Raw genomic sequence first — 25,400 nt, forward strand, 5'->3', positions numbered from 1 at the left:
GTTATTTAGGTATAAGGTATTCTTAGATTAAAGTGCTTTGATGTAAACTGTCAATAAGTCCAATGAGATTTTTTAGATAAATAATTACTTTAAAGAAGTACAAAAAGACTGGAAATAGATCTTTGAACTGGGGTAATAAATTTGAAAGTTATTCCTTCCAATGTGTATATACTAGCGTCGATCCCGGGGAAGGGTAAGAAGAGCGGTCTCCTAGGTGCCAGATGGCTAAGGGCGACGTTTTCCAGTTTCCAGCTCAAAAAAATATTATGATGGCTTTTGAAAGGCGCGGAGTGATGTAGACAATCTCGCTCTATGGATCAAGGGTTAGAGCCGCCACTTATACTTATAATAATAATAATAATAATCAATTCATTTATTTCATTTATTTTTACTTAAACACAGATTATCAAACGAAATCCTTAGTAATGGCTACGGAACCCTATTTCGAGCGTGTACGACACGCTCTTGGCCGGTTTTGAGCATTAGAAAAAGGGTAAGTACCTACAGAATCTTGACGGGTCTTTTTATTGAAAAACGTTTTTTAACGTAGGTACGTACGTTACTTACGTATAATACCAAAAGCATGTAAATGATCAATGCCCTTGTTAATTGTTACATATTTGCTGTAAAATATTTTTCAAAAGTGTTTTGCAATAAAAAGACACATCAAGATCGCTTACCTTCTTTCTAATAATGCTAAAAAAACAAAGTAGGTACATAAAGCCCTTGATCAAGGTAGAGCGAGACATGAGTGATATCAGCACCTAAGTCTTTTTAACCGACTTCAAAAAAGGAGGAAGTTATCAATTTGGCTGTATTTTTTTTACGATACGGACTGAAGCCATATTTTGTGAAATAACTAGGTACCTACGTAGGTACACGTCGTTTTTCCATGTTTCTTTTTCATGATGTTACGATGAAATCTTTTTTCTTTCTTTCTTTTAAAATGCATCATAAATCATCTCGCATGAATAGTTTTTGCCCAAAAAATGTCTTTATATTAGTCCACTTTTTGTATTTACTTTGCAACTCGTAATAACAAATATTATCTCGTTACGGATTTAAAGTATGATGCGATAACATAACAATCAACAGAAATCGGTTGAGCTAAAAATGTATTAGTGGAAAATTATTCATTTTGCGAAATGTGTTATTTTAAGCATCGTATTTATTATCGTGGGTTTATTTTTTACAGTTGCCGTGCATGCCAAATACTTCACTAATTTGAGTTGGCCGACTACATAGTTGTTATCTTTTCTCCGCTAACCTACGCGAAAGCAAGATTAATGCCCTCTCAGGGAGAAAAATGGAGGATGGATTGTAATAATTAACTGACTGGGTGCTTAAATAAATTAAACCAGATTAAACAGTAAAGTTCTAGAAGTACTTGTTGGTTTTATTACTTACTATCTACTTACCTAATTCTACTCCTCTGCATCAAAAAATGCCGGTTGTGAACCAGTCCCACCTCCCCTATTTCAGCAATACGTTAGGTCATGTTTCCCAAACATTGTTCTGCCATGGCTCGGTAATTTTCACACTGCTCCTTCGTGACCCACTTAATACTTTTACGATTTACTTTTACAAATATTTACGATGCGTCGATCGATAGTAGGTAGGTATCTATCTATCTAATACCTTTAAACGAGCAATTCTTGTATAGATACCTATAAAACAGTACCGTGACTGACTGACTGACTGACTGACAGACAACGCACAGCCTAAACTACTGGCGCTAAAGACTTGAAATTTGGCATACATGTAGGTATTATCTCGAGTTTGTAGAGGTGCACTAAGGAAGGACTTTTCGAAATTCCCACGGGATAGGGAAATATCTAATTTTTTTTTGTTTCTTTGTTTGTAGTCGAATCTCTGAAACTATTGAGCCGATTTAAAAAAAAAAACACCCTTAGTAAGTTACACTATCTTTGATTGTCATAGGTTACTTTTTCTCCGGGAAAATGCAAAATTTCCACGGGATGGAAATAAGTTAATTCAACTTCGAGCCTAATAAAAAAAAACACTAATAGAAAGCTACAAGTCCTCTCTATCACAAAAATTACAAGTGCTACAAATCGACCTAATTGTTAAATTTCTCATACAAAAAGTAACATTTAGGTAAATAGTAGATCTTGTAACGTTTCTAATACAGTTGAACCATTTGGTTACTAATCCGCCGTGGAACATTCTCACAGTAAGTGTCATTAGTAGACTGATAACCAAGGGTGGAAAGTGACCCATTTTACCCGAGATATTTCTGACGCTCGAACGAAGTGAGAGCGCCAATAGTCCGAGGGGAAATGGGTAATTTCACCCGAGTTAGACACTCTACTTTTCATTTCGACTGTAAGGAAAGTAAAATACTACAAAAAAAATGAGAATAATAGTAAATTGAATTTACTTATATCCAACCTGCAACGGTACCTTTTCGACCTGGCCACTCGCCACGGCCGACTATAAAAAAAAATCGAGTTGGTCACGACCAAGGAGTTTATATACAAAACTGGAGGTTGAACGCCGAACGAAGAAGTTTGACCTTTATTACTTAATAAATACTTATTACTTTATAAATATATATTCCAACTCCTTCTTTCACATTTCACGAATGACTTCCATCTCTTTCTTAACCTAACTAAACAAAGAGATGGAATATGTTCGTAACGTAATAAAGATCAAACTTCTTGTTTCAAACGGATGTTCGGCGTTCAACCTCCAGTGTTGTATAATATGTATAAGCTCCTTGGTCACGATGTGCATCTAGACGGCCATGACGAAAAGTAAAAAAAAAGTGTCATTGACGTAACTCAATTATCTTCGATTCCGTGGCTGATGGAAAAATTAAAAAAAAAAAAACTTTCCACCTTAGAGCTGAAAACGCAATTTTCCACCCGGCTATCTACCCATGAAAATTAAACTTTCCGAACAGGAGAGATGAAAAATAAATTCCCTTATCAAGCAATGCGATGTCACTGTGATTTTTTCTACGAAAAGGTTCCACAGTGGGTCACGATTCAGTTGGTTCGAGTGTACCTATGTATATAGGACTGGACTTACGTCATTGCCGTGAAAATATTCAAAAGTTTGGCATTAGCATCAAAGAGGTTAGCAATAAGAGATGACAGCCAAACATTTTATTCCATGGCTTGTAACATTTTCTTCCATCAATCATTTCAAAATGATCACTTTCAAGCCGTGGTGGCCAAGTGGTTTGACCTATGGCCTCTCAAGCAGAGGGCCGTGAGTTTTTCGAATTTATGTGCAAAATGACATTTGAAATTCACCACGAGCTTTGTGGTGAAGGAAAACATCGCGAGGAAACCCGCACAAACCAGTGAAGGAATTCTGTATGCGAAATTCCCAATCCAAACTAAGCATGCGTGGGAACTACGGCTCAAGCCCTCTCATTCTGAGAGTCGGGCTGTGCTTTGCAGTTAGGGCGTACCTATATAAAGGGTGAGATGATGATGATGATGATATTTTCATGAACCCATTGGCTAAACTAGAAATTTATAGCTCAAGAGTACATATTTAATGCATTTTTCTGAGGGGTGGTGATTTAGTTAAAACGTGGGTGGACCATTTATAACCATAACTCTGTTATTTGCGTGGCAATGATGTCCGTCAGTCCCGCCATCAGAATTATGATTTAATCTCAGTCAAATGCACTTCGGGAACCATCACATTATATTTTCTTTATTTTATAATCTGGTCATATTTTTAGGGCGGGGTGAATTTTTTTAGGGTTGCGTACCTCAAAAGGAAAAAACGGAACCCTTAATAGGATCACTAAGTATATTGTCCGTCAGTTCGTGTCAAGCAATGCCCTTTTTAACCCCCGACGCAAAAAGAGATGTGTGTCTGTCTGTCTGTCTGTCGCACCGTAGCTCTTAAACAGTAGGACCGATTTGAATGCGGTTTTTTTTATTTGAAATCAGGTTTTCTAGCGATGGTCCTTAGACATCATTCATCAAATTCGGTTCAGCCTTCCCATTTGCAGAATTCGATTAAACTTAATAGGATTTACCTAAGTGCCTTTTTATTTTTACTTACCTTTAATTAGATAATGGATCTTATTTGTCTAAATGAAAAAACATTACTTACCTACCTAATTAGATTACCTACAGTTCATTCCTAACTTCGGAAAGGATTTTATTTTTTTACGGTTCCGTAGGTCAATTTGAAACACAACCGAACCCTTATTGATCACTTGTTATTTTTAACCCCCGCCCGATGCAAAAAGAGGGGTCTTATAAGTTTGACCGCTATATGTGTCTGTGTGTTTGTCTGTGGCACCGTAGCTGTAGCTCTTAAACGGGTGAACTGATTTGAATGCGGGTTTTTTTTAATTTGAAAGCAGGGTTTCTAACGATGGTTCTCAGGCATGTTTTTTAAGTTTTTATTAGCTTCACCTTAGATATTTAAATATTTGTTTGTTTCAAATCTTGCAAGTAAGTAAATTTTAAAATTTTGATCTACTTCCAGTGGTCGGATTGACTCGAAATTTAGTGTAGGTCATATGTAGGTTAGATAGACAACAATGCAAGCACGGTCAACAAAAATTACGGTCAGCAAAAAAAGCAGTATTAGGTAGGTACAAATGAAATATTGACAAAATTCTTTCTTGTACCTGTACCTCTGAACTCCTATCTGAACACGCTTCTACGTTGTTAACAATATAGTCGTGTTCAGATATTTTTGATCAAAATTTTGCTCACAAGTTTATGAACTCGACTGTACCTCACCTGGTGAACCCAAAAAATGTTGACAGGTTGACATAATGGGGCCAGCAAACCCTAAAATGTAAGGTAGAAATTGAATGAATTTGTCTACATCATACCAATCCCCTGTAGCAATACCAACCACCGCCGCAGGCCGCTGCCATGGCTATAATTAACGAACACAATTAGTTATCTACATCGACAACTTCTTGGAATTTTACAAACTTCAGGAAACGCATACAAAATACTCGAACAAATCTAATCTTAGACTCCTATTTATAAGAACATAGCTCGGTTTTTGTACGTAAAACGTGATTCTGGAGTCAGAACATAACTAAATAAATTACGATTTTGATGTAAAATGTACAGTCAAGGGCATAAATATCTATACAGATATAGCGTCAAATGTATGTATACATCGACCTTATGGTGTTTACATATTTTTGACGTCTTGGTAACGTAACGTACACATAAATATGCCCTGACTGTACTTATGTTTTCGATCTTTAAAAATATCTAAAATTATGAAAAAAAAAAAATTAAATAAATTTCGTATTTTATTTATACGGAATCTTCCAAGTTTAGGTATATTTTACACCTTAGGCTGCTATTTAAGAGTAAAATTACTAATAATTCTCAAGCAAACTTAGCAGTTATAGTTTTCCTTGAATGTTTGATATAAGTACTTACTACGATCCTGAATTTTTTTTTAAATTTCCACCCACCGGTTTAGATTTTAGAGGGGGGGTCTCGATTTTAATGAAAATGTGCACTTTAAAGTTGAATATTTTCGCAAAAAAAAACAATGAATTGAAAAATCGTCCCAGCAAACCCTATAAAGTTATATAGGTTTTAAAAGACCTATCCAACGATACCCACACTATTAGGCTTGGATGAGAAAAAAAAACACCCCCACTTTACGTCTAAAAATTTTTATTGTAGTTTTTTATTTTACCATTTTGTCGGCATAGTTTACATAATATCCGTGCAAAATTACAGCTTTCTAGCATTGATAGTCCCTGAGCAAAGCCGCGGACGGACGGACAGACAGACAGACATGGCGAAACTATAAGGGTTCCGTTTTCGCCATTTTGGCTCCGGAACCCAAAAAAGCATTAAAATTAAACTTACTTTTCGTGTCTCGTTACTCCATCTAACGATAAGCTCCAGTGTCTTTTATTACAGCTCCATCTTACGGTGGCCAAAAGAATTAAAAACAGTTGAATGTACATTTGCGCCATCTGGCTGACGATTGAATTTCGGGTGTCTAGCTTCCGCTCCATCTATTAATACGAGGCTAAGGTTTACGCGGCATCTGAAGGCTATTTGCAGATTCAGTGTTTTTCTAAATGTAGTTGCGGGACAGAGGCGACGGCTGGCGGCTATTTTAAGCAGCTTGTGAAAGCCGACACGTTTAGGGGTGCATTAGAGAGATGGCAGGTGCATCCACATGGAAACAAGTTACGATGTGCAAATTTTAGATAGCTGATCCGCTGGCACCAATTGCCGCGACTCGTTTTATCGCTCGGCGAATTCTTCTGGTTCACTGTTGAATCCATAAAATCAATGTTGTTACCTACGCATATTTTTTTTAGCCGAAAAATCGATATAGGTATCTACCTAATCATCTTTAGGCATAAATTATTAGAACGCATAACATTTAAAAGCATAACATTTAAAAGCATAAACATTGAAAGCATAATCGTCATAGTTAGTCTGCACCACAGTTCAAACTGCATAAATACAAAAAGTCATAATAATAACTCGTTAAAATTTAAATGTACAAATGTCATTAAATTCTGCGTTGTTTAGGCGCTTCGCTCGTGCTAAATTTCAAATGCAGTTTCGCACATGAATCTCGAAAAACTCAAGAGGTGCGAGCCGGGGTTTGAACCCACGATCCTCTGCTTGAGAGGCCATAGGTCAAACCACTCTGCCACCACGGCTTCATTACTAGCCTAAATACTAATAAGTATTTTTAATATACATTAGTCAAATATTATTAGTCCAACTAAAATCTGTGACCGTAATAATATGCCAAACAAAGTAGGTAGTGGGCAAAGTATTACTATGCAACCACTAGGTCCTCATACAGTTTGAAGCGCTCTTTGCGTTTATCTCGATATAGGTCTGTGGACGTCATAGTACATATTAGATCTCTATGTAATTGACAATTTAAAATTACCACACCTTCATATTATTATAAAATATTTCAAAAATTATTCCACATTCATTTCATTTAAATTCCAACGTGACAAGATAAGAAATACTTTGTTTTCGGTAGGTAGATAGTTAAGTATAGTAAAAATAATGGTAACAAAAAAAGTCCTATTTCAATTCAAACAGTGTCCATGAAATAAATAAGAAAACCTATGTAATAAAATAAAACACAAGAAATCACACTTATGACGTACATGAGTTTTATTCACATAAATATCTTTAAGGAAAAACCGGCCAAGAGCGTGTCGGACACGCCCGAAATAGGGTTCCGTAGCCATAACGAAAAAATTAAGTCATATTTTTCTAAGGATTTCGTATTGTATACGGAATCTTCCAAGTTTATGTATACTTTATACCTTAGGCTGCTATTTACTCATAAACTACTAACAATTCCCAAACAAACTTAGCCGTTATAGTTTTCCTTGAAAGTTTGATATACTTACTACCATCCTGTTTTTTTTTTTAATTTTTCCACCCACCGGTTTAGATTTTAGAGGGGGGGGGACGCTCGATTTTAATGAAAATTTGCACTTTAAAGTTGAATATTTCGCAAACAAATCACTGAATCGAAAAATCGTTTTAGCAAGGTTTTAAAAGACCTATCCAACGATACCCCACACTATAGGGTTGGATGAGAAAAAAAAATCACCCCCACTTTACGTCTATGGGAGGCATTGGGAGGTACCCTAAAAATTTTTTTTTTGAATTTTTAATTGTACCATTTTGTCGGCATAGTTTACATATATATCCGTGCAAAATTACAGCTTTCTAGCATTGATAGTCCCTGAGCAAAGCCGCGGACGGACAGACAGACAGACATGGCGAAACTATAAGGGTTCCGTTTTTGCCATTTTGGCTCCGGAACCCTAAAAAAGCTGCAGATAATGTTCCTCTTATATTTAGAATACATTGAACTATCCTACACTTATTTAATTAGACAGGCTTCTAGAAGAGGTATTGTATTACCAGTTAAAGGCAATACTGAAATAAATTAACACTTATTTAGTAACACTGAGGACCACTATATTCATTGATGGTGCTTATCAATGCCAACAATGAATATAATTATCCACGAACAATAGACATATTTGTGAGAGAATATGGTGTTAAAGTGATCTGTCAGGCAATAGTTATGATGGCATAAATTTGAAACTAACTTTACTACTTTACTAAACGCTTGTCATTGCAAAGCCAGAGAATGTATTTTCTTTACAGTGTAATGAATGTGCCACTCAACTTATTGCAATGGATTACATTATTTTCCCATAAAATTATAAGAGGACCTAAGATAACTTGACAATCACCTAGAGTAGACTTTATTATTGCTATACTATAACTAAACCTAGCATAGCAGGTGCAGCCTAGAATGTCAGTACAATACAAGTAATTAAGTAAAAATCAAAAGATCAGTCAGCTCCTATTAAAATCACCAGTCCAGCCAGAATGTAAACATTTTCTGTAATACATACTCGTATTGTACAGTCAAACAAATTGAATCATGACCCAGGGTGCAACCTTTTAATAATCAAATTCATTATGATTTCCTTGACAAAAGTATGAGATGTCAACTTGACATTAGTAGCACAAAGGTTCCACCTTGGGTTATGATTCTACCGCACACTGAATCTACCGAACAACAGCTAAACTGATAGTGTCTTTTCCAACCTCAACATTGGCGGAATCATCAATAGTATCGATGGAGCTATATTTTCAAGAATTGAATTGAATTGGGTTATGATTCAATTTGTTTCACTGTACCTTCGTAAGAACAAGGGTACAATTCCATTAATTTTCTTATTTTAGATTTTTAAACAATAATGCCTTTGTACTACGGATGATATGATTATTAACTTATTTTTCGATTTTTAGTCAATTTTTCCCTTGTACTACCGAAGGTAAAATATAATCTGCCTCCATCTTGACCTGTTTTGGTTATGCTGGCTCATTGGCAACATAAACTATATGTTTCATCTGTACAATACATTGGTACCAATCATTTCATAATTTAATGGTCACCCTCATGTATCACTCATGTATTCATCACTTGATTCATCTGTGTCATCATCGGAGCTGTCACAATCTGTAACAAAAATCATTGAAATTACTTTCTAAATTAAAAAAATTGTTGAAAAATTATTTTTAAGCAATAAACCAAATTAGTTAGATACCTGAATTAACAGCTACTTCGTTAAGTGGAAAATCTGAGTTGTCTCTAAGCCAATATTCATTTTCTAACTGTTTCACATGGTGTACTTGTTGCTGCCAATCATCTTCAGTAATTGTAGCAAGTGATTCTAGTGCTAAATCAACCTCATTGTCCTTTTCTAGCACCTCTTTCTGGCCCAGTCGCTCATTAACCAAATGCCAAATATATTCAATGGGATTTAGGTCATAATTATGAAGCGGGAGTCGAAGGACTTCAAAACCATGTTTTTTGATCAAGTGATCAATGACATATTCCTGTGGTAAAAGATTTCTTCTAACAAGTTCATATAGCTCAGGTCTAGTGAGGTGTGGTGAAAACTCTATGTTGTTTTTAACCAACCATGCTATAATTGTATCTTTCCTTGAAGTAGAAATAGGTGCTTTGGTCAACACTTCACCATTGCAGAATGAGTTATTTATTACAATTATAGAATTAGAAGGTATATTTGGTAATAGATGATCAGTAACCCATTTTTCAAAAGTTTCCTCATTTATTTGATCATGGCATTCACCTTTTGACTCTGCTTTCCAGACAGCTTGTGCTCCGCTGACAAAACCATTTTCTGATCCTGCATGGATCATTATCCATCTACTATGTTCTGATAATGATTTTCGGTCTGAAGATGATTGACTTTGGTGCTCACTACCATTAGAATGCAACCATGTGGTCCCTAGATAAACAACAAGCTTTTTACTGTCAGCCAAATCATCATTTTCACGTATTTTTCTTAAGTACCTGGCTCTCTGAACTGCAATCCGGGGAATTTCTATTAATACATATGAATTTTTCCTGATAGATTTCTGAAATCGATACCCTAGCTGCTTTTTCAAACACTTTGTTAATGTCGTTTTCTGGCCACGAAAGTTTATGTCTATTTTAGCTCTAGCCAAGATTCTCCTTACAGTTGGTGCAATGCTCTGCCGATACATATTTGATATTATATTTCGTATGGCACATTTTTCATAATTGTCCAAAACTATTTGTGCTTTTCGTTTGCCCCTTTTAGGTGTTTTAAATTTCTTAAAGCTATCTTTTGAAATCTTTCCTTCTTTTCTAACGGATGTTACAATACTTTTGCTGACTCCTGTTGCAGTTACCGCACGATTGAATATCTTGGAATTAGTCTTCAACACCTCTACAATTTCAAGAAAGGTATCCCGTGGAATACTGACTTCAGAAGCCGGTAAGCTTGTGCTCAAAATAATCAGTATTTTTTTTAATAAGGGTTTTGTTTTTACTTCTTCATTCGTGAAGTAATTTACGACATTGAAAATTATTTCTCGGCAACGGCCGTTTAATATCTTACCAGAATTAATACTCATCTCTCTGACTTAACGATCACGAATAGAGAGAGTTTTAATTTAAATTATTAAGGAAATGATTATTGACGAAAAATATATTAGATTAGATTTTTTAGAAAAATATGGCTCTGTCCATTGGAGGACAATTTTGCCAGTGTCTAGTAGGTTTTGCCGTTGTACGGTAAAAATATTCTAGGAAACGAAATGAACAGAAATGAAACTATTTGACTTTTTGCAATGAAAAAGTCGACGAAAAATAGAAATACGACAACAGAACAGAACACCACAACACAAGTTAATTGAAGTAAACGTCAAACGTCAAAGTCAAAAAACACTTTTTTTTTATTTCCAGATACCATAAAGGAAACTAAGCCCATACAGCAACAAGTCTGATGTATATCTATGAATTGGAAGTTTTCATTTGTAGTTTTGTCGTATGTTGAACATTATTACGTTCTGATTTATTTTCTGCCCAGATCCCTTAAAATATTAAACAATACCTACTTTTAATTTTTCAGGAAAGGTTATAGGGGTTGTACCTACCTTGTTTTGCTTAACAACTTTTTGCCTAATTTCGGTTTGCCTAATTTTAGTTAAACTCATATTATTTAGCATAATTATTCACTGTCTAAGTTTTATTTGAGTGAGAGTCGTTTTGTATAATCCTTATTACATATAATTTTTGTTCATATAATCTTACTTCGTATAATGTTTCATTGAAATAATTATTTGTCGTCTAACATTCGGTCTAAAGTTCGGTTCTGGCGCTTCGCCGGCCGCTACCGCGGCACGTTCGGCTCGCGCGCTGCTGTGGTCGTGGTTTGAATTAACGGTTAAATTGTAACACACTTTTCTCGGTATTTCGAACACAAATGGACTAAAAATACCCACATGTACATTTATTCGTGGTATTTATTATGTTTTTATCATAGAAGTTAACACAATTTTAAATAGTTTCATTGTTTCATTTGAAAACGTGTGCAAATTTTACCGTTAAGTTTCCTATGTTAAAATGAATGGAGTATAATTTACTTGAAATAAGAATCGACAAAGTACTTAAGTTTTTAATAAAATAAAATTCTACAAAACATGAGTTATGAAAATGATCATTTAGGAAAAACTAAATTCGACAAAATAATAATTATGTAAAATCAATTTATACACTTTAGGCAAAAAAAACTGTAAAAGTTGTTAGACAAACTGAAATTAGACAAAAAAATAGACAAGTTAAGGGAATACCGATTATAGGATCTAAGTCGCCATAGTATTGTATTGTAAAACTCTTTATTGTACTTACATAAAAATACATGAAATTAACAGAAAACAATTTATTGAATCAGGCGTCACTTTGCGGAGGTCCATATCAATGAACTAAAAGAATTTCTTTGCTCACCCGCGACCTTTATTGATAGCTAAGTTTATGCAAAATATGCGTGTTCATGCAGTTTCTCCACCTCCACACTTTAAGAACACACACAAATCACACAAACCCATGTATCACCACCACCACACTACACTGACGCGTTTCGAACTCAACCAGAGCTCATCTTCAGAGCAACACAACCGTACACCATGCTACCAGACGTTACATGTGGAGGTGGAGGAACTGCATGAACACGCATATTTTGCATAAACTTAGCTATCATAGGGTCGCGGGTGAGCAAAGAATTCTTTTAGTTCATTAACAGAAAACAGGACAGTAAAATGTACAAAGGTGAACTTATCCCTTATAGTTAGTAGGTACAAATAAAAACGTGTCAATCTGTCTTGCGTGTGGTTGCGAACGAACTTACAATGCGCAGATGACATTCAATACCGGTATTAACTTAAAATAAACTGTATTGAATAATAATTTTAATCTAACCTCTAAATAGAACTCATCATAATTATTATACTTAATACAGATGGGAACACCTAAATACTCCGAAATATTTTATTCCGAATTTGCTAATTCCGATTTTCAAAACTCCGATTTTCACAATTCCTAAGACATATCATTCCGATTACTTAAAAACACGAAATTTATTTTTCCGAATTTAAAATTTCGATTTTTTTAATATCCGATTTTCAAAACTCCGAAGAATGAAGCACGAAATTTTGTTGGCCTGAAGTACAGTAAGTAGGTACTTATTCCGATTATCAATTTTCCGAAATGTCATCGCTAAATCGGAAATACGACATTCGGCAAAATAAACTTCGTGGTTTTAATAATCGGTATCTTGATTTTGAATCTCGAATTAACATCAATCAATTTAGATAAATTGACCTGCATAGTAATACTTAGGTTAGGTTAGGTTAGGTTAGAATGTCGCAGAAGTAAGCCACAAGCGTTCCTGTGGCTCTGCCGCTATGTGGCGAGGCGGAAATTCCGGGGAGTTTTTAGTGGGTAGGCCGGGGTCTTCTGCTCCGGGAGTCCCACATATCCGTCCCGGTCCCCCAGCCGGGCGGAATGCGTAATTGCATTTTCTCCCCGAAAAAAAAAAAAAAAGGTTAGGTTAGAATGAGGGCTATCGCGAATGAATTCGCACTAGAGGCGCTAGTGTAGCGTGAGGTCTCCGAAATGTCAAATCTCATTGTTTTTGAGTGAGCTACGCGGGTTTATTTCTAATTAGAATAATTTTGCGAATATTTTGTAATATTTGAAATTAATTATGGCAAATATGCGTTCCGGGGCAATGAATGTCTGTGTTTTGAGACAGTTTTGTCTTTCGAAAACCTTTGTCCTCCCTTTTTCCCGAAAAAAACGGGGACTATGCAACACTGTGGCATGCTCGATATTTTTATGGTACGGTTTTAAGGTGTATGAAATTATTTTAATCTAAACTTTGTTTTCACGCCCGTAATAACAGACTGAAAGCCATACTTAAAAACCTCACGCAACAGTGCGCCATCTAGTTAGACAAAAAATGATCATTGTACTCGTATGTCACTGCTATTCCAAGTAACCGCTAGTCGATAAACTAATATGGTTTTCATTTACCTGTACGTAAATATGGATAGCTGAATCAAATACACAATATACGTATAGGTAGTTCGATTATACGAAAATACCGGTTTTTCGAACACCCACGTCCCCCAATTAGTTCGGATAATCGACGCTCTACTGTATGTAAAATGCCTAATTCTTATATTGACTAAAAGGAAAAATGACTAGTTAGTAGGTATATTTCTTAAATAAATAGTATAACGACTCTTAACTAGAACACAAAATGCCCAGACAGGCACCTAACCAGTAGTGGCTTTAGGGTAGGGCGCGGTGGGGCGACCGCCCAGGGCGCCGTACCTACTTAAAGGGGCGCCTTTAAGTCCGGCGCCCTGGGCGGAGCCTATACCTACTTTGTAGAAAATTTCCAAAAGTTGGGGGCACCGTAAAAATCTCGCCCAGGGCGCTGGAAGTGCTAAAACCGGCACTGCAGGCAACTGCAATAGTATCTTTCTTTATACGTGTACTGGCTACCCGCCTCGGCTTCGCGCGAGTAGTCGAGTAAGTATAATGTGCTAGTATCATTTCGTCTAAAAAAACAGCACCTGGTCACTGGTACTACTAAAATTGCGTTCTAGACCGTCTTGAGGCCAACCGCTGTTCGTTTAAGTAGTAGGTACTGTAGGTACTTTGTCTGTATTTTTTTTATTCGACCGGATGACAAACGAGCAAAAAGTGGTTCTGTATGTTCAGCATTATTTTTTACCTGTGAACCAATTTTATTAATAGGTCCCGACATTAGTTTTTAGGGTTCCCGAGCCAAAATGGCAAAAACGAAACCCTTATAGTTTCGTTTAGTTATCTACCTAATCAAAAATACCATTTGTCTATCGGAAGGTGCGTTTAAATATACTTAGATGAATTGAATTGCAAACAATTCGCTCCTTGGTTTTGAAGATATATACTTAAATACATTTGACGGCGAATTAGGCCAAATTTCTACCTATAGTTTAATTATGTTTTATTATGTTTGGTTTTAATAAAGAGGTTCATTTTCAGTGTTCTTGGTTTTTATTACAAAATAAATATAAATATTAAAATGGAAATAAATAACTAATAATACAAAGGTACTTAGGTACTTATGTTAACCACTTTGGCGTGTAGTGAATACAAAAATATCGTGTTCAAAAAAGAACATAGGTGCATGATAAATTATATTATATCACCTTCTACAAGCTACACTAGAATTTAAAGGGTTTTAACACTCACGATAGCGTCCTAGAATACACTTATCTTTGTACGAAATTGACTTATAAATAATATCACTTGGTCCGAGGGGGGTCTGAGCTCACTTGCCGAGCAGGATCTTGCGGCCGGCGCCCATGTTTTGGCCGGCTTGTGTGGCGCCCTTGTTGGAGCCCGCCTGCAGGCCGACGATGGTCTGCCCAGCCTTCAGCACCTCTTCGGAGAAGTCACGCTTGCACTCTTCAGAAGGCTTGGGGCCGAGGTAAGGACCAGACCACTCGGGGTGCCTGTAAGTCTGTTAAAACAAAGACATACATTTTATTAGCTTGCATAATATATACTAACATTAACTCATAATGAGGCCAAGAATTCGAATTAGTTTCGCAATACTTAAACAATCCCCACTCGGCCTCCACACAACCATGTGGCCTTGGGTATTTATGAAAACTGAGGTAATGTTTCACGAAACTCGTAAATCTCTAAATTGGCACTGGCCCAAGCGCACGGACTTAACCGTATCGTAGGGTAAACAGTGGATAAACGAGTAGTTTCTTCCAGTGCGATACTGGATTCTATTTCGGTGCGTACTTGTTTACAAAATTATGGAAGCCCAAGTAATAAAGATTGCTTACGAAGTCGTAAACTGAGTGCGTAATCGTTACCAAATAAAATATAAGAGTTAATGATGTCGGTTTTGGAAGGTTTAAATATAACTGCAGGGGGACTGCTGGTCGCGGCTCAGTCTTGGCTATCAGTGGCTATCGCTAAAGACTTTCGGTGCTCACCTCGCGGCCAAGGGCGTACAGGGTGCTGACAACCTGTGCGATGTCCTTCTTCTCCCAAAGGTCGACGGTCTGGAACACGTCAATGTCAGCGACGCCGTACGCTCGGATGGCCGCCTGGAAGCTGTAATAAACAAACATTTTAGACGTGATAAAATAATATATCGCCATAATGTAGATTTATTTTCGTCAGTCAGGACGTTCGTCAGAGTTACAATAAACGTGGAAAAGCGTTCTATCTTCTAAAAAAAAAACGAAACTGTACAAATTTACACCATATAGCTTCCCAAAATGGGTAAGCAAAGACTTGGGAGTTAAATGTATTATTTTTTTATATTAAAAGAGGGAGGTGAACGAGCATGGGGGTCATATTTTGTACCTGAAAGGTAAAAGTTTCTTTACTTACTTGGTGATGTTCTCCATCATTTTGAACTGTCCGCCGGAGGTGTTGATTTTGTTCACGGAGCCGGGCTTCAGCTTGTTGATGAGCTGGCAGAGGACGGTGCCGTCCTTAAGGACATCCTCAAAAGCCTCACTAGGGGGGAACTTCGCGCCCAGGACAGTCTCAACCCAGCCTTGACATTCCTTCTCACGTTCGGGATCACGCTTGGAGGCGAGCTGGTGGAACAAATTAATAATAAATGTCATTATTCCGTGTTGTGTCTAGTGTCTTCGAGGATGGTAGAAAGATAAACTGCCTAGACAGCAATAAAAAGACTATCAAAAATTAACAACAATGTGGTGGTACAAACAATTATTTGTGGTTTTAAGTAAATATAATGACAGTAATGGGTATTTTTTCAACGAATACCAAATATGGTGCTAGTGGCCAACCAAAGTGTGACTATTTCAATCTACACTGACTCTAAAAAAACAGGCTGTCGACGTTCTTTTGATGACATTTTAAAATACTTGGTGTATATATTTATCAGGGGATTAGAACAAACAAAGAGATGCTGACCTTAGCGCGGACTTGGCGTTCCAGAGACATGTTGTGTGGGTGTATGTGTGTGTGCTGCGAGAAGGTAGCGAGCCGTTGGCGATCACTGCTAAACTGAACTCCTGAAAGCCGAGTCCACGTATTTATAGTGCGCGCGCAGGCTACGTTCCTTCTGGAACACTCACGCGCAACCCGATCGAACGAAATAACTTCTGACTCAACAACCTTATGGAAGTATCATGGAAGTATCACAATCACACAACGTGTATAACCGTAACGTCTTATTTAACTTTATTACATTTACACAGTTTATTTAACTCGGACGGTATTAAGTCTGCAGTTTTATTTCTACCTCTTTGTTTACTGAACTTTATCTAAAATTACAGTTGGCCTTTAAATGCATTCCATTTGGCCGATTAACCTGAAAGCATAAGTAATTTACACCCACACTAAAAATACGAAGGAATTCAATAACACAAATAAATATTAACTGAAAGCATGTGTGCAAGAAGGACTGAAATATTCAGCTGTAGATGAACCATTACGCATAACGCATTGCCATTACGGAACACTAAATTAATCGACTGAAACTTTTTAGTTTGACGAATTTATTATTTTTCTCAATCATGACATGAAATATTACGTTGTATTACAAGTAATAGGCCGGGAAGTATCGCGTTGTAGGCGCTGCGGCTGGCCTGCCTGCGCGCGGTCACTGTAGCGGCCTGCAAAAAAGATTTCATCCAAATTTCCCGCCCTCGGCCGGCAATGTGACCGTCTTTTTAAGCCCCGACGCAAAAAGAGGGGTGTTATAAGTTTCACCGCTGTGTGTGTCTGTATGTCTGTGTGTGTGTGTGTCTGTCTGTCTGTCTGTGGCACCGTAGCTCTTAAACGGGTAGACCAATTTGAATGCGGTTTTATTTATTTGATAGCAGGCTTTCTAGCGATGGTTCTTAGACATGTTTTATCAAAATCGGTTCAGCCGTTTTTGAGATATTGAACTTTGAAGTGACAAAGTCGGGGGTTTTCCAACTTTTTGTGTTTCAACGCTTGCTACGGCACGGCGCGCGCCAGCCGCCAGCACCACCACCTGCAGCCGCCGCGCCAGCAGCCACACAACACGGCGACGAGACTAGCGTCCCGCCAGCTTCACTTCTTTTATTTTTTTTATTTCATGTCATGTTTGAGAAAAGCACTATACAAGCCTCGGCCGGAACGTGGGGTTGCCGGCCTCTACAGTAATGTACTATTACATGTCACTTTTCTGTACTAGGTACAGTCAAGGGCATAAATATATCTACGTTCCCAGAGCTTCAAATATATATGTAGTTACTATATCGAAAACACAAACTGAGACATGGATGCACAAAAAAACAGAAAAAGAGACCAGCACTGGGAATCGAACCCAGGTCCTCAGCAATCCGTGCTCCGTGCCCCTACACCACTGCTGGACAGGAATCTAGACACGAATTTTTCCTATGCATACATATCTCAGGTTGCTTTTTATCTACTACGCTGCTTAAGCAGCAGCACTAGCGACATCTATGTTCCGCTCAACATGCTCGTGGCTCATCTATGTTCTCTTGTCTGGGTGAGTCTCTTGTTTGCGTGTTCGATTCCCATCGCTGGTCTCTTTTTCTGGTTTTTTCTGGTCATCCATATCTCAGTTTGTGTTTTCGATATGGTTTTACAGGATACCCGTAAAAGTAACAAATTTGGAGTGGAAATAAAAAATACAAATAGACTCCAAAAAACCAATCATAATTTTATTGCTTAGTAGCGACATCTCTTGTCTGGGTGAGCGATTAGTTCCGAAAGAATGTGACGTCTGTCGACGTAACATAGATGTCGCTAGTGCTGCTGCTTAAGTAGCATAGTAGAAATAAGCAACCTGAGATATGTATGTGCATAGGAAAAATTGGTGTCTAGATTCCTGTCCAGCAGTGGTGTAGGGGTTATAGCACGCAGCACGGATTGCTGAGGACCTGGGTTCGATTCCCAGCGCTGGTATCTTTTCTGGTTTTTCTGTGCGTCCATGTCTCAGTTTGTGGTTTTAATATGTAAATGAGCGAATTTGTACACAATTTAATGACTCGTTAAATGTGCATATATTTCTGATCAAATAGCCGCACATATATTAGGCTAATATATAGTAGGTACATATATATTTGAAGCTCTAGGAACGTACATATATTTATGCCCTTGACCGTACCAATACTTTTCCCTCGGATCGCTTTTTCAATGCTTCTCATTAGTCTGTCAGTAGCAGCGCGACCGTGGACCCGGCGCCCAATTGGTCAAACCTTCAGCGCGATCACTCGAGGTAAACGCTGTAAATATTCACGCCAATAAACTGAACTAAGTATACTCAAACTGTCGAGGTGGTGTAGGTACCTACTGGAAATGTATATATAAATTATATTTAGGTGTCGATATTTGTCAATTAAATTCTATTGTAGTTTGCAATAAGAAAAAGATGTTTTTTAGAAGTGGACAAATAAAGGCGAGATTGTCTAAAACGCTATCGTGCCACTCAAAAGGCGCCATCAAAAATTTATTTGTTCTGAAACTGGCGCCCTTTTACTCTCTGGCGCCCAGAGCGACCGCTTCTCTTGCCCCCTTGGGCCTGCGCTGTATTATTTCTTTCTACCTATCGCGCTTGTTGAAAGTGACGAAACCAACAGCATCCCGTGATTATAGCAAAGCCCACAAGCTGGCGAGCTTTAAGTAGATCATTAATTTCATTAGTCATACTTTGGACTCAGTTCCCATCGCATCATTTATTTTATTTTAGCATACACGAGACACTATAATAATATCAGCCAGTAACAAATCATTCATTAATAAATCAAATTGTTCTAATTTTAAGCATTGTTCGTTAGTGCTCCTACATTACTTATACGGTAATCGGTGTCTGCGCAAACGGCGCGTGCTGAAGCTCCGCCCACCACATCTCGATGGCGATGATTGTCATTGTCGCCCCTACGCGCAGATTTCACACTTACGGGAAAATTAAAAATATAACCGCCTTGAATATTTTACATGACGTTACCCTGAGTCTATTAGTCACAGCTTTAAGTAAATAATGTATGATTCATGGTCATGATTATGACCAAACATTTTCAAAACACTTCGTAAAAAAAGTTGCAATGATTCAATGGACTAAAACCGCACTAAGGTAGGTATAAAAATGTATACGCAACGACGCCTTGATTAGCTTGTATTTACGAATTGCATCCTGTCATGCGCTAATTTTAGACACTTATGGACCTACTTCTGCTCTGATTTTGCTTGTTTTCAAGACTCATGATGTTAGTGAAGTGTAGGTAAACTGACCAAAAGCTTTTTATTTAGGTACTTAAATTTAATGATTTTACTGGTGTTTCCTTTTGCAAGAACCATAAATTAAAAGCACCTGGGCGACAGAGCTTCGCTCGGGCAAAACTCGATCCAAATCCGTCCAGCCGTTTCAGCGTGAAGAAGTAACGAACATATCACTCACTCACTCACAAACTTTCACATTTATAATATTAGTAGGATTAGTAGGATAGTAGGATAGGATTAGAAAATTTAAAACCTTCATTAAATAGTGTAACTTAACACAAATAATTAATATCTACGAATAATAATTTGCAGAGCCAGCCATAATTATCGGTAGGTAAGGTTGGTTCAGTCAAATAATTAATTTTGTTGTACAGCACTAAATTTCCAGAGACTAGACGACCCATAGACCAACTTCGGTGAGGAAAAAATTATCATGTCATTTGACAAATATAACGGATTTCGTCTTCCAATTTAATTCTATAAAAATAAAACATATTTACACGATTATTTAATGATAAAATGATTGTTAAAAACAGTGCTGAGCTCATTGAGATGTGAATATGATCGGGATTGGGCGTCAAATGTAAGTAACTACGGAGTAATCGTGAAAAATGCTTTGTTTACACAATTGATTTTTTTCATTGAATAGTATTATAAGCAACCTGAGATATGTATGTGCATAGGAAAAATTGGTGTCTAGATTCCTGTCCAGCAGTGGTGTAGGGGTTATAGCACGCAGCTCGGAGTGCTGAGGACCTGGGTTCGATTCCCAGCGCTGGTATCTTTTCTGGTTTTTCTGTGCGTCCATGTCTGAGTTTGTGTTTTAATATGTAAATGAGCGAATTTGTACACAATTTAATGACTCGTTAAATGTGCATATATTTCTGATCAAATAGCCGCACAGATATATTAGGCTAATATATAGTAGGTACATATATATTTGAAGCTCTAGGAACGTACATATATTTATGCCCTTGACCGTACCAATACTTTTCCCTCGGATCGCCTTTTCAATGCTTCTCATTAGTCTGTCAGTAGGCAGCGCGACCGTGGACCCGGCGCCCAATTGGTCAAACCTTCAGCGCGATCACTCGAGGTAACGCTGTAAATATTCACGCCAATAAACTGAACTAAGTATACTCAAACTGTCGAGGTGGTGTAGGTACCTACTGGAATGTATATATAAATTATATTTAGGTGTCGATATTTGTCAATTAAATTCTATTGTAGTTTGCAATAAGAAAAAGATGTTTTTTAGAAGTGGACAAATAAAAGGCGAGATTGTCTAAAACGCTATCGTGCCACTCAAAAGGCGCCATCAAAAATTCATTTTGTTATGGAAACTGGCGCCCTTTTACTCTCTGGCGCCCAGAGCGACCGCTTCTCTTGCTCCCTTGGGCCTGCGCTGTATTATTTCTTTCTACCTATCGCGCTTGTTGAAAGTGACGAAACCAACAGCATCCCGTGATTATAGCAAAGCCCACAAGCTGGCGAGCTTTAAGTAGATCATTAATCAACTCAGTTCCCATCGCATCATTTATTTTATTTTAGCATACACGAGACACTATAATAATATCAGCCAGTAACAAATCATTCATTAATAAATCAAATTGTTCTAATTTTAAGCATTGTTCGTTAGTGCTCCTACATTACTTATACGGTAATCGGTGTCTGCGCAAACGGCGCGTGCTGAAGCTCCGCCCACCACATCTCGATGGCGATGATTTGTCATTGTCGCCGGCCTACGCGCAGATTTCACACTTACGGGAAAATTAAAAATATATAACCGCCTTGAATATTTTACATGACGTTACCCTGAGTCTATTAGTCACAGCTTTAAAGTAAATAATGTATGATTCATGTTCATGAGTATGACCAAACATTTTCAAACACTTCGTAAAAAAAATTGCAATGATTCCAATGGACTAAAATCGCACTAAGGTAGGTATATAAAAACTGTATAACGCAACGACGCCTTGATTAGCTTGTATTTACGAATTGCATCCTGTCATGCGCTAATTTTAGACACTTATGGACCTACTTCTGCTCTGATTTTGCTTGTTTCAAGACTCATGTGTAGTGAAGTGTAGGTAAACTGACCAAAAGCTTTATTATTTAGGTACTTAAATTTAATGATTTTACTGGGTGTTTCCTTTTGCAAGAACCATAAATTAAAAGCACCTGGGCGACAGAGCTTCGCTCGGGCCAAAACTCGATAACAAGCGTTTTCCGCGAGATAAGACCTACCCTAGATCGATTTTTCATCCCCGAAAACCCGTATGTACCACATCGAAATCGTTGGAGCCGTTTCCGAGATCCCCGAAATATATGTATTTATACTAGCTGTCCCATCGAACTTCGTACCGCCGAGCTAAGTAATAGGCAATGAATGTCGTGTTAACTTTTAGTTAAACTTTTACGTCCACTTGCAGGCTTTTTAATCTAGGTTTAATTGGTTTTAAGTCCTGTCAGATTCATACAAGAACTGTCAGTTTAAGCCTTAAATCGAGATCTGCGTAGATTTTGATATTTACGCAATACTCCATAGTACAGTGGAACCTTTACTCAAACCATTTGAGTCTCGGGTACTGCTTATTTGCAACTTGTCATTTCGCAACTCTTAGGCCCACTTGCAGTAAACACATAAATCTCGAGTTAGCGTTAAGCTCAGTTTATTAGTGTCAAATTGTATGGAACTGTCAAACTTAAGCCTGGATAAACTACTAAATCTAGATTTATTTTTTCCTGCAAGTTAGTAAGGAGTGTTGTAGCCTTTTTTAAATCTCGATTTAAGGCTTAAACTGACAGTTCTTGTATGGGTATGACAGGACTTAAGACCACTTACACCTAGATTAAAAAGCTTGCAAGTGGACGTAAGTGTCATAATAAATTCCCTTGTCAAGCAATGCAATGTCCCTATGACTTTTTCTATAACAAGGTTTCACAGCACGCGATACAGTTAGTTCGAGGGTACCAAATGAGATTTTCTCGTACAAACTTAAATGTACCACATTATCCGATACCATGGGATTTTCGAAAATTTCTTTCAAACTGCAGATAAAATATCAACTGAAAAACCTGTTCACTAAGTTTCCCGTTCTATCTATCAACAAAATTTATGGGACTCAGTCTATGATTCTCCACATAATAATGAATATTATTTGGATGTGTTAACGAAAATTATTAAGAAAAAATTCGTAACAAAACGGACACATCCATACAATATTTGGAGACACATATTCTGGAGACCCTGCATGTTTTTACAGCTCGGAATCATAGACTGAGTCTACCTCCCAAATTTTGTTGAAATTGGAGAGATAAACTCAGGGTACAACGGTAGGTAGAAATGTGCATATTGGGTACGTATTATAATGTATAAGTTTAAAATACATATCGGTTGAAATACATACAGTTGAAATACCGAAAATTATAAAATATAATGCATCAAAATATATAAAGTTATTTGACATAAGTTCTAAACGCATGACATAAGGTTGAACAATAAACGTATAATTTATTATAAATATTATTAAACCTTTAAATATGAATTGATTTCTATTACATAAATATAAATAGATTTGTTACAAATTCATTCAATTTGACAAATATTTATTCCAACTGTAGAGGCAGTATACGGAATTCTTTTATAAAAAAAAAAAACAAGAGAAGCGGCTTTCGTGCAACGAGGTTGCATACTTTATTAAAAGATCGGAAAAATTTACATTTTGGAAATATTTTGTTGTCATCAAATTTATTAGGTATCGATATATTTTTAATACCATAAATCAAATTTAAGATTGTAATCAACACATTTGATCCTATCTCTCGCCACAGAATATATAATAGTACTAGCGTACAGAATGGCCACGCTCCGCCCCGCACCGGTCCGAGTTACCCCACCCCTCAAGCGCAGATTGCAGGAAAACCGCAGGAAAGCAGTCGGGTGCGCGACGCGATGTATGTCGGCCGCATGGCACTAAGTTCGGGAGCAATAATTTTGCGAAATCGTAACGATACACTACCTACTTTCTTTTTCAAAATAAATAGTGATTTCTGAAATTAACGCGATTAATACATGAAATAACTACCTACTGAATGATTATTTTAAGTTTGTAGACGTATATCTATTGTAATTTGTGTAAAGACTACCGTATTTGTTTAACAGCTTACCTGATAACATCCGCATAGAAACTGATAAAAATAAATTTAAAAAGATCCTTAAAAAGTATTAAGTAGAAACTCTTCCATAAGACATAGTCGTAACAATAATTATAATAGTTTATGTAAGAATAATTATACATACATTATTTTATAGATACTGTATCCTGCAGACAAACTGTGTAAACAGTTTTTGCAGGGCTATGTACAAAACCTATGTAAAAAAAAATGTCAAATAAAAAAATAAAAAAATGAAAAATTTGAATATAATAATGCTTAAAATACGCAGACAGACACATTTTAAGTAGGTTTAAATAAATCTAGGATATTCTGGCAAAACCGGATAAGTGTACAATATTTATTTTATACGGTTTTGCTAGATAAATAAAGCAGAAAAACATTGAGTATGCCTATGTATGTAACTTTTTAAAAAAAATGCACTTATTCTGTTTTGCCACAATACCCTCGAAATAGATAAGATTAACGATTACATTTATTTGCACATATCTAAGCCCTACTACATATATGAGTACCTTCAAATGTCATTGGTACCACTTATAGTACTATACGGTTTTGTAATAGTCAACCCTGTGCAGCTTACGCACACATTGACGCGTGTACAGACGTCGTCGTGCCTATGTAGATTCGAGAACGCGTGCCGCCCTGTGCTCTCGCTTTTTTCGTGTTGAAGTGAAAGTGACAGAACAAAGTGAAGTTCAAATATATTTGGAATTCATTGAATAGACCATCACTGTACCTACTCAGCATTTAAAAAAAATAATTAAAAAGTTACTTTGTCTCACGGAGTGAGCAAAATGCGATTTTGCTCACTGATTTCTTATTGCAAAACCTGCCTGTTTGAGGTGCTGAGGTGAAAAGGTATTTGTCAATAATTCTACAAGCGAAGAATTTTGAAAAAATTTAGGTTTTTTTTCGATTTCGGTATACCTATAGTACTTAGATATCCACTCTACCTTCGTAGTATTATTACAAACCATAAATATGTATATACCTAAATAGATTCAGAACTTCACGTGTTTTGTTTTTAAAGTAATTTAATTCAAGGCCAAGCATACGGTTGAATGGCATTTCCTTTTCACTGTCTCTAGCTAGGCAGCGAGTTTCGTATAAGAAGTCCCAAAAACCTGGCAACCTTCATTTAAAACAGGAATAATTACCTCAGAATAAAATAAGACAAACTTTGATTTATTATTCTGTTTATTAAAACACCCTCCACAAATTCATCAAATGTTACATACACTCTGGTAAGCCATAAGATTACACAAATAAATTATAATATTTATCAATCTTATGGTTTTCGTTAGTTTTCCATGTTTTTCGCTATATTTACAAATTTGTTACATCACCATTGAAATATTAAGAACAATATTTACATTCCTCAACGTTTACCGCTTCAGTCAATATTTTTCATTAGTTACAACATTCATTAAACGCAAAAATACATACAAGGGCAGGGCAACCTCACCTTCACAAACGGAGCGGATAATTATGAAATTATGTGGAGCCATTCTAGCTTGGCAAAGCAAAACATTAATAAGGGATCTGCATAAAAATAATAAAAA

At 36.8% G+C, this 25,400-nt stretch overlaps 2 protein-coding genes across 2 annotated transcripts; both read right to left on the reverse strand.

Annotated features, from left to right (window-relative positions):
- Positions 1–7,115: 7,115 nt before the first annotated feature.
- Positions 7,116–10,744, reverse strand: LOC141445519 (uncharacterized). The gene is made up of 2 exons (XM_074111354.1): positions 9,107–10,744; positions 7,116–9,018 (listed from the first exon to the last, which is right to left on the reverse strand). The coding sequence occupies exons 1-2, from the start codon at positions 10,464–10,466 to the stop codon at positions 8,957–8,959; spliced, it is 1,422 nt and encodes a 473-aa protein (XP_073967455.1). The 5' UTR covers positions 10,467–10,744; the 3' UTR covers positions 7,116–8,956.
- A 3,676-nt stretch (positions 10,745–14,420) lies between these two features.
- Positions 14,421–16,461, reverse strand: LOC141443487 (muscle-specific protein 20-like). The gene is made up of 4 exons (XM_074108810.1): positions 16,357–16,461; positions 15,802–16,013; positions 15,399–15,519; positions 14,421–14,908 (listed from the first exon to the last, which is right to left on the reverse strand). Exons 1-4 carry the CDS (start codon positions 16,384–16,386, stop codon positions 14,717–14,719), a joined length of 555 nt encoding a protein of 184 aa, XP_073964911.1. The 5' UTR covers positions 16,387–16,461; the 3' UTR covers positions 14,421–14,716.
- Between the last annotated feature and the right edge of the window lie 8,939 nt (positions 16,462–25,400).

Source organism: Choristoneura fumiferana, chromosome 2 (genome assembly GCF_025370935.1).
Source record: "Choristoneura fumiferana chromosome 2, NRCan_CFum_1, whole genome shotgun sequence".
Classification (NCBI taxonomy): Eukaryota; Metazoa; Arthropoda; class Insecta; order Lepidoptera; family Tortricidae; genus Choristoneura; species Choristoneura fumiferana.